The sequence below is a fragment of the Anser cygnoides genome, chromosome 31, assembly GCF_040182565.1.
Source record: "Anser cygnoides isolate HZ-2024a breed goose chromosome 31, Taihu_goose_T2T_genome, whole genome shotgun sequence".
NCBI lineage: Eukaryota > Metazoa > Chordata > Aves > Anseriformes > Anatidae > Anser > Anser cygnoides.
The window spans coordinates 2,200,973-2,218,987 of record NC_089903.1 but is presented as its reverse complement, the minus strand read 5'-3'; the positions used below and the strand labels follow the sequence as shown (position 1 = coordinate 2,218,987).

Here is an 18,015-nt window from a genome sequence, read left to right as displayed (position 1 = left end):
ACCCTTTGTGCCCTGAAACAGGATCTAAGGGTGGCCAATTAACAAATGTGTAAAAAGAGAAGAAATATTGGACCACAAGGAATTCTGAACTTTTTTTGCTCAGTAAACAGAACTACATGGAAAGGATTCATCAGCCCTATAACAAAGCAATGCCATTAGTAACACATAAGCAATTTTGTTGTGGAATTTATCTCAGAAGCAAATAATACTGTTTTTTCTGAGAGTCCACAACAAGAATGAGATGTGAGGATCTTATGTAATATTTAAATATTTCCTTCTAATCTCTCTGTATTAATAAAATAATGATATTTTCCAGTTAAACAGACTTAGCCTATCAAGACTGGGGAATAAAATGTAATAATATAAAGTAAAAAATATTAAATTCTGCAATTCAAGGCTTATAAACCCTTCTTTTTTGTCTGCTGCATCAGTTATTAGAGACTAAAGAGCTAAAACTAAAGTGCAGTTCTAAACAAACCACATGTAGAAATGCCAAAGTCTAATTAATAGATAAGCATCAGCAAGCACATTCTCAGAGCTGTGACTGAAGCTGTGCTGGGAATGTGAGTCTGTCTGAAAGTAGGAACTGTTCTTTTTCCCGTTGAATAGGAACAAAAGGGCCAAGGTAGGTTGTGTTCATATGTTGTTCCTCTGTTCTTTCAGGCATGCATAGATGTAAAATGGTGTTAACATCAGCAAATAAAGATGTCAGACTAAATAACTGTCAGGAACACTTGTGTCCAAGCAGAGCAACTTCCACAAGTTGAGTTTGGATCTCCTCACACTCTCTAGTTGGAAAGATAGAGCTTCATCTGATTCTTGCCTAGTTTTTGTTTGCCCTTTTTTTTTTTTTGTCTTTTCCCACTTTTTCATATTTCCATAGCATAGAAGTATGTCTTAGAAAATGGAAACATTCAATTTTGAGAAGGGATTTTCAAAGTTGCAAGCGAGTTTCTTTTTGCCTGTTTATTTTAATGTGAAAAGGGTTGTAATGTTTGTATTATTTCCCTTTATTGCTAAATATACATAACATATTTCTAAGTAAGTGTTCTGCATATATTTGAAATGGGACTTACACCCTGTTGCTACTATTATTTTTCCAGATACCTGAAAATGATGAATTGTTTGTTGTTCATCTCAGGAGTGTGGAGGGAGGGGCTGAAATCAACACCACAAGGAATTCTGTTCAGATTAATATTAAGAAAAATGACAGCCCTGTGCGATTTGCTCAGAGCACTTACATGGTGCCTGAGGAAGTCGAAATGCTCACAATTCAAGTGATTCGTGGTAAGGATGACAGTGGAAAATTAATTGGACCTGATGAATGTGAAGTCTCCGTCAGTTACACCATCATAACTGGGAATTCAACAGCACACGCGCAGCTCAATTTAGACTTCCTAGATCTTCAGCCAAATACAACTATTGTCTTCACACCTCTAGTTCATGAAGTATATATGAAATTCAAGATCCTTGATGATGCCATACCAGAAATTGCTGAGACCTTCCAAATTATGCTCCTTAAGGACACGTTACAGGGAGATGCTGTTTTGGTTAATCCATCTGTTGTTCACGTCACCATCCAACCAAATGATAAACCCTATGGAGTGCTTTCAATCAACAGTATCCTGTTTACTCAAACTGTTATCATTGATGAAGACCAAATTTCAAGGTACTACAGATCTTCAAACAGTATCTCGTCATGTTAAGGGATTTGTTTGGCACTGTAAAGCATCCTTAGGATTTCACTGACAGTAATTATAAAATCAGTAGTGAAAAATTAATATAGAAATCACCTACTGTGTAATTATTATAAACGATATAGAATTTTCAAGGGAGAAAATGTCTAATTATGCAGAAGTATTTTAATATTTATGAACTATATATGAGAACTGTAAATATTTAATGACATTATCAAAATACTGAAAAACCCTTAATCTAAAAGATGGATCAGTGAAGTTGTGATGCGGCCACACACCCATTCATACAAGTGGAAAATATATTTCAGGCTTCCTTTCCCAGTAAATCTTTGTCTATACTGTATTTAAAGTCAGTCTCTGGTTAAAAAATGGTGGTGAGTGTCTTCTGTGAAGTACTGAATACCCATAGACTTCCAAAAAAGTTAAATACATGTAATTTTACAGATAAATTAAAAACAAATCTCCACACAAATCTTTACAAGCAGAACTAATATCTATACAATATTGCCAGTTTTAGTAAAAATGTCCACTGCTAGCTAGTGATGGTGGTTCATCCCCAGAGAAAGAGGTAATGTATCAACCTATGATTTTATGAACAATTTCTAGTATGTAGAGCCCAGCACTTCAATATTCACTTTTTTTTTTTTCTTTCTTATACACAGATACAGGAAACGTGACATTTCCATAATCACAAATATTGATAAATTATATTTCAGTGCATAGGCAAATAGTTGAGTCACTTTATTTTAAATAAAATCATTATTTAAACACTCATGCCTGACAATTGTATTTTGATATAGTCCATAAAACAGTGTAGAAATTTAGTTGAGAAAAAGTTTTCTGAAATTTAACATCTTTCCTGAGAAAAAATATAAACATGCCAACTTTCCTCTTCTCAGTATCTTTCTTACTGTAAACAAAATAAATTTTAACTAATGTCTTTAGATATATTACTCATGTCTTTATGTATATTATCTCATGAATAAGCAACCTGAGAAAAGTCTACTTCTGTGGTATGATTTCACAAATTTTAAGTCCTGACTCAAATGTCAGTAGCAGCAGTTAATATCGATTCCACTGAAGTCAGTATAAATCTTCCAGGGAACAGATAGCTAAGTAAACCGATATTAATTATAATTGCATGTTACAGATTTTTATTTTCATTCAAAACCACAGGTTTGAAGGGATCACGATCGTAAGAAATGGTGGAACACATGGAAATGTTTCTGTGACCTGGGTCATAACTCGAAATAGCAGTGATCTGTCACCTGTGACTGCAGACCTTGTTCCAGAGACCGGGGAGATACATTTTGATCAAGGACAGATGCTGGTCACACTTTCACTGACCATTATTGATGATAACATACCAGAAGAAGCAGAGCCCTATCTTCTGAAGCTCTTAGCTCATACAATACAGGGAGGCGCAGAAGTCAGCGAACCATCTGAGGTAAGTTTGATTTCAGAACTTGTTTTGAGGAGGTGATAGATAATAATTAGGGAGTAGGATTAGGATTAGGATCCACCAGTTTTGGTGGATTGGCTAAATTGAAGTAGTTGTGCTTGAGTTTAAGTGAAGCAAGCTGATGTATTCTCAGTATAAAGAGCCACATCCAAAGTCTTTGGCTTAACATATTTTATAAGGCCAGACCTATTTAATGCAGTAGCATTTAGCTTAGAATATTCCCATCATAAATATCATTGCATAACTGCTATCTTGATTGGTTGCTTGCTAAGAGAAGGTTGAGCATTTATTTTCACTTGCTTATTTGCTGTAGGTACTGGAATGTTTTACACAGAGTAACAGCTTCAAGAGGATGGCTTAGTGATTAAGACTAACCTCTGAACTTTTAAATAAGGGGTAATTAGCATTACTGACAATTCTGTGACTCAGGTCCCTACTTTGCTTTTTGAACATATGATTGGAATGAATTTGGTGAATTAAATGATTTTTTCACAGTCTGAAATATATTCAAATTATTCACTTTGGCTGCTGAACCAAAAATCAGTTATTCAAAGCTCATTCTGACATAGATGAGGCATAGCAGGAAAGTTGCTGCTATCAGTGGTGTGCTGCTTGTGCACAAGCAACACTTTGGGGCTGTCAATCTGATTTCTTTCTTGAGTGCCAATTCACTAACGATAAAAATGTATGATGACAGTCAGGACATACTTTCATGAAAACGTGAAAACTGTGGTGTATATTAATTGTAGCATTGAGTAAGTGATGCTGTTTTCTGTTTTGCAGCTTTTGTTTTACATTCAGGACAGCGATGATGTTTATGGCGTAATAAAGTTTTATCCTTTGGAGAATCAGAAGATTGAAAGTAATCCAACAGGACGCTTTTTATCCTTGAGTTTTGTAAGGGAGAAAGGAACAGTTGGAAATGTGCAGTTAGTTTATACTGCACTGTATATTCCAGCTGGAGCTCTGGATCCTGAGAGAGCAAAAGATGGCATTCTAAATATGTCTAGAAACAGCATCCTCCTGTTTCCAGAAGGAAAAACACATCATACTTTGAGTATACCAATAAGAAAAGATGCATTTCTTCAAAATGGTGCTCATTTCCTCATACAGGTATCTCAGCTGTTTTGTTTTTGTTTTTGTTTTTTAGCTTATTTAATATGAGGAATATGATTCAATAATTGATCCTTCCCCTTGACTGTAATTTAAATGACCATTCCTGTAAAAAAAAAAAAGTGCTTAGCTCTGAAGCAAAGATTTTCTTATTTAAAAAGACATCTTTCATAACTATGCTATAAAGTTTTCTATCCCTAATCATTAGTAATTAAACAAATTTTAAAACTAAAGAGGATTCAGGTACTAATCATGGAATTTATCAAAATGAGATCAGCGTTGTCTGTTGCTTGCCCCTTGAAGCATGTTTCTGCTTGGCCTCTGACTTGGAACGTGAAAAAAATAAGGTTCTTAAAATTAAATTACTGAAGCAGGAAAAATTTCAGAAATGACATGCAAGTAAATGTATCTTGGGCTTGATACAGGTCCTTCTCCAGCAGGTCATCCCCCAGCCTGTACTGATACTTGCGGTTGTTCCTTCCCAAATGCAGGACTCTACACTTGCTCTTGTTAAACCTCATCTGGTTTCTTCCTGCCCAACTCTCCAGCCTGACCAGGTCCCTTCCAACCCCTACAATTCTGTGATACTGTGATCTTTGCTCTTCCAGCTGAACTATTCTAAATTAAAAAGGGTCAAATATACATTATATATTATATGTATATTATATTGCATTTATATATAAATTTGTTAGGAGAACTTACTTTTTTTTTTCCCTGTATAGTTTTCTTCACTTTTTTCTTTCCTTTTTTTTTTCTATCTCAATTTGTAAAAGATAACTTTTATCATCGTTGAAGGTGTTGATGTTATATCCATGAATTTCAAATTTGCCAGGTTTTATATTTTCCTTATAGTCTACCAAAGACGTTGTAATCACTTCTAAGACCTTTGAAAGATTTCCTCCCTCCACATCCTTCTCCCTACATTCTCTTACAGGAGGAATAATGAGAACAAAAAGTTTTGCCAGAATTATATTGTTTATCTAATATGCAATTTTATTTATTTATTTATTTATGGCATTCACAGTTAGGTTAGGAATTGCCTTCTGAAATACTAGAACACGTTAGTATGTTTTATGATTGCAAGAGGTTTGAGAGATCCACAAAATTCTTAAATGTCTAATTCCATGTATTCAATGTTTTTTTTTTTTTTTTTTTTTTTTTTGTCCTTTGACTGTAGTCAAGACACACATCTGATAAATATTTCAGAATGTTCAGTCATTCCAAGCACTTTGCCTGGATTTTCAAACTGTAGATTCCAATCTGTTTTTTTTTTTTTCTGTACTTTCTCCATGAACTATAAATAAAATCTTTGTTTGAAGAAATTAAATCAGAGGAGCTTTCCAGCTCAAATAATTAATTTAGAAACTCATAGAGAAGGAAAACACCACTATTTATCACTGTGACAATCCTTCTGCATCGTGAATAAATGATAATCTCAGTGAACATGTTTAGAATGAGTTGTACTTAGGCAAAATAAAGAATTGACTCAGGAATCAGCAGAGAAGCAAATGAAACTGTAGGATGAATAAAGGTACAGGAGATAATGTTAATGTGAGATATATTCCTTAGTGACACCTTCAATTAAATAACGTGCTGTAATCAGAGATGCGGTTTTTGGTATAGCTAGGAAGATTAACTCTGAAAATTAAGCTCATAAACTAATTGTTATTGTTCAAATAACTATATATTTTTTTCTCTTTGTACTGGTTTCCTTTAAAAGGTACTAAAGGAAACATTGCAGAAAGAGTAAAATCTCTGTTCTTTATTGATTATTACTTTATTCCAAAGGTACCATACAGGATCCAAATACAGCATACACTTTAAATAGAGCAAATTGTTTTGGCTGTGTAGTATTTCAGAAAGTTTACTGAGCTAATAACCGCACAATGGTGCACTTTCATCCTGTTAATTGCAGAATCGGGGCCTATGCTAGGAGAAAGCTCAGAAAAGAGGAGAAACAAACAGTGCCATCATCTGTTCTTCAGACTTTTGATAACAAGTTGGAATGGTTGAGAATCAGTTACTAAATACAGTATTTGTAAAACATTTCCATCTATCATCAGATAAATGTTCATGCATATTTCTGGGTGTTACTCAAGCAGTTGTGGAACAAAATATGATACAGCCCACATATTTATAGAGTTTGGTTTCAAGAACTGTAAGACTTTAAAAATCATCTTTTGAAATGGTGAACCATGATTACTATATGAATTTAAGAAAGGCCACTATTTTATCCCCAAAAAATAAAGCTTTACTCTATGATAACACCTGATAACTCCAAGAAAAAATGTCAGTGGGAGTTTATGCCCCAGTGAAATGTTCACAGAAATATATGCAAATCTGTTATGGAAACATTTATTGTAATGATGCATGTAGACAGAATCACATGGAATAAATAATATTTAAAGGAAATAATTAAACAGGCAAGTTCTGCTTTCCTTGGTGTGTCACTACTGGTGCTGGGCTTAGCGAGTGATGCTTCCCTTTTAAAGAAAAGGATGAAAAAAAATCTATTTCCTCTTAGTATCTATAATCTATCAGAAATGCAGTGACAAGTAAAATACAGTTTTGAAATACTGTACTGAATTTAAATTCTTAATGTGGCTCTGGTAGTTCTTAGATAGAGAATTCCTTAAAATTTTGTGGAGAGGAAAGAAAAGTGGATTATTATTTGGCTGTTTGATCAAGGGCTGTAAATTATTATGACTTCAGTGATTTCCCTAGATTTTTATCAATGCAAGACACAAAAAATGATGTTAGACAATTGCCTATGCTGCTCATCAATGACTGTTGTTAATAGCTCTAGTAATGTATCAGCTGATCTGGAACAGAGTCTCTCTCTCTGGCTTGATCTGTGTTTAATTACATACACTAACATGATTTGTCTGGGAGGTGTACCATTCTGCTGACAGCTCAACAATATCCACTTAATTTCTTTGACATGTCTACTTACAAATTTTTATAACAGCAGTGCTATCAGTAGGAAGAATTTGCTCTGGAGATGTATACTTCCTTTATATGAAAATTACTCTGAAATGTCAGAACTGTTCTGACTTGGTGCTGAGGCTTCTTATTTCTCACTTTTCTTTTACTTTTTCCTACAGCTGGAAGGAGTTGAACTGGTGAATAGAATTCCTCTAGTCCCATCTGTGAGTCCTAGATTAGGCGAAATTCGAAATATTTCTTTGAGGATTACTCCAGATATTGCAAATGGAGAAATAGGCTTTATTAGCAATCTACCGATTATTCTTTCTGAACCAGAAGATTCCCCTGCTACGCTGGTAAGTAAGCCTTTTTATATTGTCTTTTGCTATGGAAAACTTATTTGGAGAAGGTGGAGTTTGCTGTATTCAGTGTAGCATTTGACAATTAATGTGAGGAAAAGCCTTCCTGTAAGTTCTGTCTTATCCTAAATATTCTCTTCTTTAAAAAAAAAAAAAAATGCTCTGAAATAATCTGTTACTGATTTCCAGAGAACTGAGATTGGTCTTTGCTTTCTGTGTAAGTATCTAAAACCAGTTAGCCCTTGATGCTCACACAGAGCAAAAGATACTGCAGTTAGTCTCTCTCACCAATTGCGAGCATAGTCCTGTAAAGTAGGACTGAGACAAATCCTGAATAAGATAGATCATTTCCCATTCTCAAATTAGAACTGGCCAAACTTTTGTTTTTATTATTATTTATTCAAATAGTAATTTGCAAGGGAGTAATCGGTTTTGCATCTACTTTTGCAAGTCACAACAAATTAATGTGTTTCACAGGTTTCCATTGCATTGCATCGAGATGGGACTGATGGTCAAGCAACTGTGTTCTGGAGTTTGAAACCCTCTGGTCCCAATCAAAAGGCGGTAACACAGGATGATATAAGTCCTTTTAACGGCTCCGTGGTTTTCTTATCTGGACAAAGTGATACCACAATTAACATCACCATTAAAGCTGATGATGTACCTGAAATGAACGAAACTGTGTTATTAACTTTGGACAGGTATTGTACCCTATTCTCTATTCATATGTATCAGCTGCAGTACTCAATTTATGCATAACAGATTAGCACAGTGTTAATTACATGGTATTGCTTGCATTGTGTTGATATGTGTCTGAAGAAATAGTGGGCCCTTGTTTCAGACTGTGTATGGGTTCTTTGACTGGAGATCAATGTAAGAAACCATTTTGCATTTATTATCTAATGACTTAACTGTTTATATTTTCATGAAAATTCTGTATGCTATTTAGAAAGTTCTTTCAGTTTTGATCTTTTTTATAGCTCTTGGTTTTAACACTTTTTTTTTTTCGGAAAAATAATATTTAGTAAGATAATGGGAAAAACTAAAGTGAGAACTAAAAAGCAATGCAGAACTTTTTCTGTCAGAAAAAACATTTATAACTTGGGTGTCACTGTAGAATTAGACTTGCAGTTTATTTGTTTGATCTGCATGTTCAATATTCCTTGATAATTAGATACTTCTGTCAGCTCATAGCCCCCAGAATATCCCAGTGTGACTATTATTGCAGTCTTCTGCTAATGAGAATGCAGTGGGGTTTCTGAAGCACAGTGTTCTGGTCTCCCTTCTCATCTAGTGGAGGATTTTAGGATAACAGGCTGTAAGGGCCCTCAGGTGATACTATTATCTGCATGTGAACACTGTTCAGAAAACTTAAATTAGTTTATAATCAGGAGTCTTTTCCCTCTTTGAGTTACTAACAAGAGTGTCTTGGCTATATCGTCTGTCCTGCTTCCCACAGCTCAGTTACATAAGTAAATACAGAAATACCACCACACGTGCTCTTGTATTACCTCCTATTTGTCTAAGGTACATTTTCCACTTTTACTGAAAACATACTACAGTGGTCTGCCAGCACCAGCTTCCACACTGAACATCTACTACTTACATAGTCCTTACCTTATGCAGAAGAAGTATTTTTATTCTGTACAGGAAGCGTAGGCTAGCTCTTAGATATCCACAACAGATATCCACAGTGATTCCACATTAGCAAACAATAGGCAAGAAGCTCCTCACGCTGTTGTTGATCACTAGAAGATCCCATTTCAGAAAACATGGTTTTCGAACATCTTTATGGCACACAGGGAAGATGTTATTCCTTTGCGGGATTGGCTTGCTTGATTAAAAGGTGGCTGGTTAATGCATGTAGTTCAGAACTAGTTATTTTATTCTACCTTGGCTACTCATTACATTAAAAAGGCAATCCTTTTCAGAATAAAAACAGAGACTATTGCAAGCAGTTCTCCGCTTTCTTTCTGTGGGAGAAACTGGTTTGTCTCAAGGAATTTTTTTAGAGTCTCTGGCACAAAGGGGGAAACTAGGATTAGAAATGATGGTTCAAGTTTTGAGTGTAAGGTGGCCAAGAATGCAGAGTGGTATTGAGGTAAACAAGTAAGTAGATAGAAGTAAGCAGCATGAAAGGGTAACTTTTTTGATTCACGTGTGTGAAAGTACAGTTTTCTGCCATTTATCCTGAGTTACAACTGTAGGCTATACCTTGAAAATGGTGGCTGCAACAGGGATTGAACTGGCAGCTGAACAAATACAACCAGTGTTCTGCTTTTGCTGTGTATGGTGCAAGCCGTAGGCTCTGTTGATCATGAAGTGGATGGTGAAAAGTGTGCCAACAGTAAGCAGCTTTCCCACACTTGGCAGGGTCAGAGAGTGAACCGAGGAACAGGTGGTCTGTCCTGGAAAAAGAAGTAAGCAAGGAGGAGATAGAATCTGAACTTTTCTCTAGACCTTGGTAGCATCCCTCACTTCAACTAATTAGCAGAAGCCAAGAATGAAATGACTGCAGAGATCATCCTTTCAGTACTAGACATGACTCTTCAAATTAGGGTTGAAGGATACTGGCAGGGTTACGTGTACGCCCGTGCTATTGCTTTCAGCCTGGTTGGTATTTTGTGGACAAATAGAAGATTTCAGTTTCCGAGGCTGGCAGCCAGCACCTCACAGCAGTAGTGAATGAGCATGAAAACAAAGATGCACTGTGCTGTAGATGTGCTTGTACTGTTCCGTAAATTGTAGCATAAGTCAGCGAGAAAAGAAAGCATGTAAGAACTTTAATGAAACTACAGACATAGACATATGTTCATAAGCATTCAATGTATTGCAATTATTAATAGCACGGGTAAAATAATCAAAATAATTAGTTCTAACAAGGATGTATTATTTACGGCTTAGTGGTATTGTCAAGGCAGTTCAATTTTAAATAAGCTTTAAGTGCATCCATAACTATATTTTTTCCAAGCCATTAAAAACAATGTTATCCTTTCTTGCTTTATGCTCTCTATACTTAGACCACAGATATTAAAACTAGCTCTGAATTTTGTCCACAAACTGGAGGAAAATGTATAACATGAAAAATATGATTCCAAAGAACACAGATGAGTAATGATGAGTAATGAAGGAGCAAGAGAGTCTTGTATCTGCTGAAGCTTCTTTATATTTTCTTTTTTTAGGAGCAGATTCAGGTTGAATGCCTGCCCTATCTGAATAGGCCTGAATTGAGACCAAGCATAAATAAAACCAGATGTCTGTAGTGAAATCTATGTGAGAAAGGAAAGACCTTGGTCTTCTTGATGAATGTAGGTGGAACAGGCCATGGAAATTGTGTGTGTGCTTTGTGAGAGCATATATGCATACTAGGGCTGTTCATTTTACCTGGTAAGCACAAACAGAAATCAGTTTTTTTTAAATCTGATTGCTGTTTTTTCCTTCTACACAACGTAATCTCTCACTGGCAGTTATCAGCCCCCCAGTTAAGGTGCAGACAGCTATCAGTTTGGCACCTGGCACAACCAGAGGGCCAGAACCTGCAGGGTATGTGGGCTGGGGACGTGGCCTGTGTTTGTGCTCATGAGTGAGTGGTGGTGAGACTGAGAACTTGGAGACTTTGGGATCTGGGGATAAATCACTTTTATTTTGTGGAAGTGATAATCAACAAACAGACAACTGTTTAGGCAGTCCTTATGCTCCAGCATTTTTTGAGTCTTAACTCATGGAAGTTAGGATGCCAGAACAGATCCATATGCATATGTTACGACATAAATCTCATTTACTATATATAATAAACTGAAGCAACGTTATTTGAAGATTTTTATTGTTCTAGTGATTTCTGTGATGGGATACAGATTTCCATAGGCTGACATTCTGTCATCAGTTTATGTGGAAAATGATTAGACCTATGAGTTATGAAGTAATTTTTTGAAAATTACAAATGTAAAATACAGACTTGACTATTTCACTGTGAAATATCTGGCAGTTTTTAAACATTTTTGGGTTTTAGAGGTTGCTACATGTCAAAAAGTTAGAAAAGCATAGGAGGGCCATTTAAATCACTGTGTAGTGTTGATGGACAGGGCTTAAGGGTTTATGTGTTGTGGGTTACTCACTGCCATACTGCTTAATGGAGCTAGGATTTTCTCCTTACTTGGTAATTCCCTTTGGTTAGTGTCTGTTTCAAAACCATATCTATCTTACTTATGTAAATTTTCATAGAATCACAGAATAGCTTGGGTTGGAAGGGACCTTAAAGATCATCAGTTTCCAACCCCAGTGCCATGGGCAGGGATGCCACCCATTAGATCAGGTCGGCCCACAGCCTAGTCCAACCTGGCCTTGAAAACCTCCAGGGATGCCTCAAGGGTTTGATCAGACTGCGTTTTAACGGGGAAAAAGTCATTTGAAAATAGTAGAATGTTGAAATGAGTGCGCTGGACACCTACTGCTTGTTTTCATTACTTCTCAAAATAACAACATATCTCTCCTGCTATGACTCAGAAAAATTAAAATAGCCTCAAAAATCAAATAAATGATGGATTAAACCTGGAGAGAAGGTGTTTCCTCTGATGAGAGGCACTATGGAAAGTCTAATGTGGCAAATCCTACTTTAATGCAGTTCTTTAGAGCTAGAGCCTGCCTCTAATTAAATCAGTAGATAATCCTGAAAAAATTGAAGAGGGGGTGAACACTGAATGCAAGCAAATTGAGTAATGTTCCACAAGCAATTTCACTTCCCCCTTTTTGAGATACCCTGATAGAAAAGAAAGTCTTTTAGAGAAGTGTGGTTTAATAATGACAGCCATGTAGATTCACAGTGGAAATTAAGTTTCTCATGTGTCTTTCAGAACACTCAGGTTCTGCAGAAATTCCAGATTTTGTCAAAAGTTATTAACTTCAAAGCTATTTTTCATTTATTTATTTAATTATTTTGTGGTTCTAGTTAGTTCTTAACATTGAAATTCTCATGGTACCTTAAACTTAGTCAAAACTCTAATTTCTCCTATTTTCTTGTACTGCATGTTTAAAAAAGTGTAAGAAACATTTTGAAGCTCCTGTCAGTTGTCCTAATTCATCTGTAGTTCTTGCTACATAATAATTATGATTTTTTTTACTGAAAGAATTTCCCTAATGATCAGTCATTTCACATTAGTCTTGTTGTATAAGAAATGCTTTACACACTTTGAGGTTGTATTTCTTTTGGCAGCATCATAAGCATTGCCAGGGTTTACTGTCTGTGACGATATGAAACTTCATGTCCATACATAGCCATTTTACAGGAAAAAATAAGCTGAGGATAAAAACAGGGAAGTGGCTTTCCCAGTGATTGGTATCACCTTATTCCTGGTCAAGAGTTCTTTTCACTAGCTGGAGGAGCTGCTGGCCACGGTTAAGCCACCATGTCAAAGCAGCTGTTTTAACTTTTATTGCTGCTTCTGAATAGCCCTCTTTGTCCTGTTTCCATACTGCTGTCAGAGGAACACCTAAAGAGCTGGTTTCACATACCACGAGGAGTGAAACGGGACTGAACTGGACCCGTGTAGTGTCAGGCAGTCTGGGAGCATCTCCTCCGTGGTGTAAGGGTGGTATATGAACGCCCCTCTGTTCTTCGAGGTTGGAAGTGCACGTGGCAGGGGATGGGGCTGGTGTCCTGGCAGCTCTCTGGTGGCACGGACCCTGTGTCCAGCCCCGTAGCTCCTCCGGGTCGATCTGAGCTGGCTGCTGGAAGTATTATGCAGCTATTTGCTGAACGCTTCACCTTGCCTGGTTTAGCCCTGTATGGACTTAGGTTTAGCACATGAAGAGTACACTGAACCGAAAAGCAAGCATTTGGATTAAAAGGATAAAAGTTTGCAGGATGTGAGTATGATAATTGCATTACAATGTAATTGTTCAAAACAATAGAATTGGGATTTTTTTTTTTTTATTATTCCTAGAAAAAAGTAAACCTGTGAGAATACTTTACAACAAACATTTTGGATTTAAATTTAAAATGTACTTTCCTAATTTATCTTTGTTCTCTTAATTCTTCTTTTTTTTTTCAATACTATTTTTTAAAAATTTCTTGTTAGGGATATGCATTCTATGTTATGAAAAGTTACATGTATATGCCTTAGAGTATAGATATAAAGAATACTACTGAGTGCACCATTCTTCGAATCACAGAATGGCTCAGGTTGGAAGGGACCTTAAAGATCATCCACTTCCAACCCCTCTGCCATGGGCAGGGATGGCACCTACTAGATCAGGTTGGCCACAGCCTCATCCAACCTGGTCTTGAATACCTCCAGGGATGGGGCAGCCACAGCTTCGTTCATTCATTGTTTGCTTAACAGCATCTTGGAGCTGGAAACCTAAACCTAGCTGCTTCTATTAAGTTTCTGCATAGGATGTTTTATGACTTTTTGGAGAAGTAACTAACATTACTGTGCCAGGGCAGTGATAGCGGTCTGACCACTCATGATATCAGCCAGAGAAAAAAAATGACCAGATAATAAATAAATAAACAAACAAACAAACAAATAAGTAAATAAATAAAAGGATCCAGGTGTTCAAGATGGGGTTTGTATGGAGAAACCACCTGAACAATGTTCTTTTTTACCAGTTGATGGACTGAATTTTACTGGTTGCTTCCTGACCTGAAAGCTGTCTAGGTTTAATACATATCAAAAGCTCACTTGATATAGTGATTCATTTTTATTTTCTGTTGTAAATTATTTTACTAACAGCTTAGCGATATAATTAAATTTTAGCATTACCAACTCTGGAATCTTCTCCTTGATCTTTTCATTGTGTTAATATCTTGCTGTTTTTTGAATGCTTTTGCATGTTTCTGAGGGAAGGGAGAATGTCTCAATATATACCTAGCTTCAGTGAATATCAATAACAAATTTCAATTAATTCAGACTTCCTATTCGAAAGAACGTCTGTGAATGTATTTACTTCTCAGAATTTAGAGTGAACTCTTGTCTGTATTGAATTCCAAATTTAAATTATTTTTGAGATTAGTGGAGCCCAATTATCACCTTACAAACACTGTTTTAATCTGTTTTTGGTGCTTTGATAGACGATACAGTTTTTGTATTTAATGTATTTTTGATTAAGAAAGCCAAAATACATGATTACTATTGCAGAATAATGCTGCCCTTTTGACTGACTTCATGTGGCAGTTTTGTTATAAATGCTTGGTTGAAACTTGATTTAATTTTTTAACCTTTTGATTAGCAAATACCTTTTCCTTTCCCCTTTTTCTTTTTTTTTTTTTGTCCCTTTATTTCCTTGTCCCCTCTTTTTCCCCTTTTTCTCCTTCTGCTTCTCTTTCTTATATTTGTATTTATGTTATACATGTATATATACTACTTTGGTAATCTGATTAACTAAAAAATTGTTGTAAATGAGGTTTGCTGTGATTTTGTGCCTAATTACTTTTCCTTGTGTACCCATCAGTACTCTTTCTGTGCTTATCTGTTTTTATCATTACTTTGTCAGACTGATGAAACACCATATCACAGAGGCACGTAGATGTATTTCCCTAATAAAGGGTTATAATCGTGGATGGCTGCTGCAGTTGTGATCACGCAGTCAGTAATCAAGCTCTTTGAGGAGGGCTTGGTAGGGAACACCTTGAGTGGCTCTTGACATGCTGAATTGGTCATGGGGTCACTCCTCCTAAGTGGGAACTGCCCACTTGCTGGCCTTTGTCAACAGGAAAATGCCAAGCAAGCAGGGTTCCCATAAAAAGAACATTATAAACTTTTGGAAAGTAAAAAGAAAGCCTTCTTTTTTTTCTTTTTCTTTTTTTTTTTTTTGTCCCTTTTGTTAGTTTTTTGTTCTTTTATAAGATGGGTAGTATTGAAATTTTAGTAAGTGGCACTTTCATTACTTTCTACATCCTCTTTTTTTTTTTTTTTTTTCCTCTGTGTTGACAGGGTAGAGACAGAAAGGTTTGTCGTGTTCTTTGGGTAAGTGCGGTGAACTGTTTTCTGTCCTCAGTGAATCAATGCTTTGTTTTAGAAGTGGTTGGTTTGGACAGAAACTGTCTTTATCATTTCTTTCCCCCCCAAGAATCACGTCTCTGCATCTCTTCAGACAACGCATGCTTCCCCTTTGGTGTTTCGTTTGATGGCATGGGGTTCTTGCTTGAAGGCATTTCTTTATGTAGGATCTGTGAATGATGAAAGTTATGAATGCATGGCTCAGTGTTTGATATTTGAGTGTTTCATGGAATAATGAATTAATTGTTTTAAACTGCTACAAATACAGTTTGCCCCAACTAAATGGCTGAACTGATTAGAGTTACAGAGTAATTTTCTCTAGTCAAAGACAAGGAAAGTTATCTTGATTTAGACTAACATGCATATAATTTATATAACACAGGTTATTTTTTCTACCGACTTTTTTTTTTTTTTAAACATGTAACAAACATGAGCACGTTACTCTATTAAATAGGTATTACCTATTTTGCATCCTGTACCCTGTCCTGTAGACTGTGCTACAACAATGCTAAGTTGTTTTTGTGTGTGTAGGTTCCAGTTACTTAAAACGTGCTTCTGGACACAGTTCTGGGCCTGATTTCAAAAACTGGATATAATAGATCACATTTCTTCATGAAATAGTGTTTGATAAAGTCTAGGTTGTAGCACAGTGAAAGCACAAAAATATGTACAGTATGCAGGACCACGATTTCATTGAAAAATACAATACTGACAGGAAACGTGAAAGATGCAAAGGAATCTAAGTACCTAAAACTACATGTAATAAATCATATGCAGACCATCAATCTGAAGGTGTATTCTTGATGCATCCTGCAATAGTGCTTCTCTGGAATTTTTAATATAAGAAATTTAAAATGATGAAAATTACTGCTTCTGAGGAAAGGCAAGCAAGTAATATGCAAGGTTCATTACTGTTATCAGATACTGCCCATTCCTGTCACAGAGTACGATCAAGATGGTGTAGGAGAAGCCCAGAGAGAGAAATCCTTTACTGAGAGGAATCTGAAGTATGCGTATTTGGTCAACGTACTTCATTCTTGCACCATTCAGCATGTGCTTTAAAGGAGTAATGAGAAAGGGGAATGAGTCTGAGCTACTGAGAGCAGGTCCAACATTTTGTAGAGTCAGACAGGGATCCTACAGGTAGTCTCCACATCTACAGAAGGCAGGCTAACACAGAGCTGAGGATGAAATCCATGGTATCGAGGGTCAAATTTCTGCCTCTTTATGTCAGTAGTAAACTTTGACAAACAAAGCAATAATGGAAATTTATGCTTTTCAGTGTAATCTCAGCATAGGTGATTTTGGAATTTCCTTTATACCTTGATCCAAGTACAAAGTAGTTCTGAATTTAACTAACTTTTTTTTTTTTTTTTTCCTGGCACTATTCTGTTTCTTTTCCTGTGTGTTGTGTGCATGTGTTATCAAAAACAGACAAACAAACAACAGAGTTACTAGCTATAAAAAGCTAATCAGAAACAAACAAACAAAAAGTTACTTCAGAGGCAATTATTTATTTTATTTATTTATTTATTCATTTTTTACGAATGGATAAAACATTCTGATGTTGTATCATTCTTAACTTGTTTTAATCCTTGTAGGTAACTGTTGGCTTTCATAATTTATTCATAAAATTTGTCAATATCCTGATCTCCTCTGTATGGATTTGCTAAACAGAGTTGCAACTTGAAAAAAACCTCTTACCTTCCTTTCTCAGGGTCAGTGTGGAAAATCAGATACTGAAATACGGGTTTACTACTTGTGAAATTACAATTTTGGAAAACGATGATCCTGGAGGAGTGTTCGAATTTTCTTCCTCTTCCAGAGGTCCCTACAGCATCAAGGTAGCTATCCGAGTAACGTCACTTAAACATTACAGACGACTTAGTTCTAACAGAGTGCTAGAAAAAGATTAATTTTATTTTTTTGCAGGAAGGGGAGTCTGTTGAGCTGCAGATTGTTCGCACTAGAGGAAGCCTCATCAGACAGTTTCTGCGCTACACTGTAGAACCAAGAGATAATAATGAGTTTTATGGAAGCACAGGAATTCTGGAGTTTAAGCCTGGTGAAAGAGAGATCATAATTACTCTACTGACAAGGATGGATGGGATTCCAGAGGTAAGAATTAATATTTTTCTCTCTTTAAATTGCATTCACATACATATTTGTTTGTCACTTACTAAAATATAGATGGTTTCACCTGTAAATACCAGCAATTTTTCTGTAACATTTGAAGGCTTTCTTTTTCTTAAGTGTGAGAAATAGATAGAGGAGGAGTGACTGAAAGGCCTATAAGATAGTCAAGCACCATATGAAAGCACTTTATATCAATACAAATCAGGTCTTGTCAGTCTTGCCTGAATATTCATTTCTCTGATATCTCTATTGTTTTGTAATCCCAGAAATCTGCACAATTTGAGGCATGTGTCTGTTGCTTTTCTCTTTGCTTTCTGCTTTTCTGT

The 18,015-nt window shown here is 35.9% G+C and overlaps 1 protein-coding gene across 1 annotated transcript in view; it reads left to right on the top strand.

The window, feature by feature from the left end:
• The window catches only part of LOC136787811 (adhesion G-protein coupled receptor V1-like), an 84,506-nt gene that overhangs the window by 6,465 nt on the left and 60,026 nt on the right, over window positions 1-18,015 (top strand). Inside the window, 8 exon segments of the mRNA XM_066985140.1 lie at window positions 1,104-1,669; window positions 2,874-3,144; window positions 3,943-4,272; window positions 7,377-7,553; window positions 8,034-8,257; window positions 15,488-15,520; window positions 17,271-17,397; window positions 17,486-17,671. Of these exon segments, the coding sequence (XP_066841241.1) occupies window positions 1,104-1,669; window positions 2,874-3,144; window positions 3,943-4,272; window positions 7,377-7,553; window positions 8,034-8,257; window positions 15,488-15,520; window positions 17,271-17,397; window positions 17,486-17,671 (1,914 nt within the window).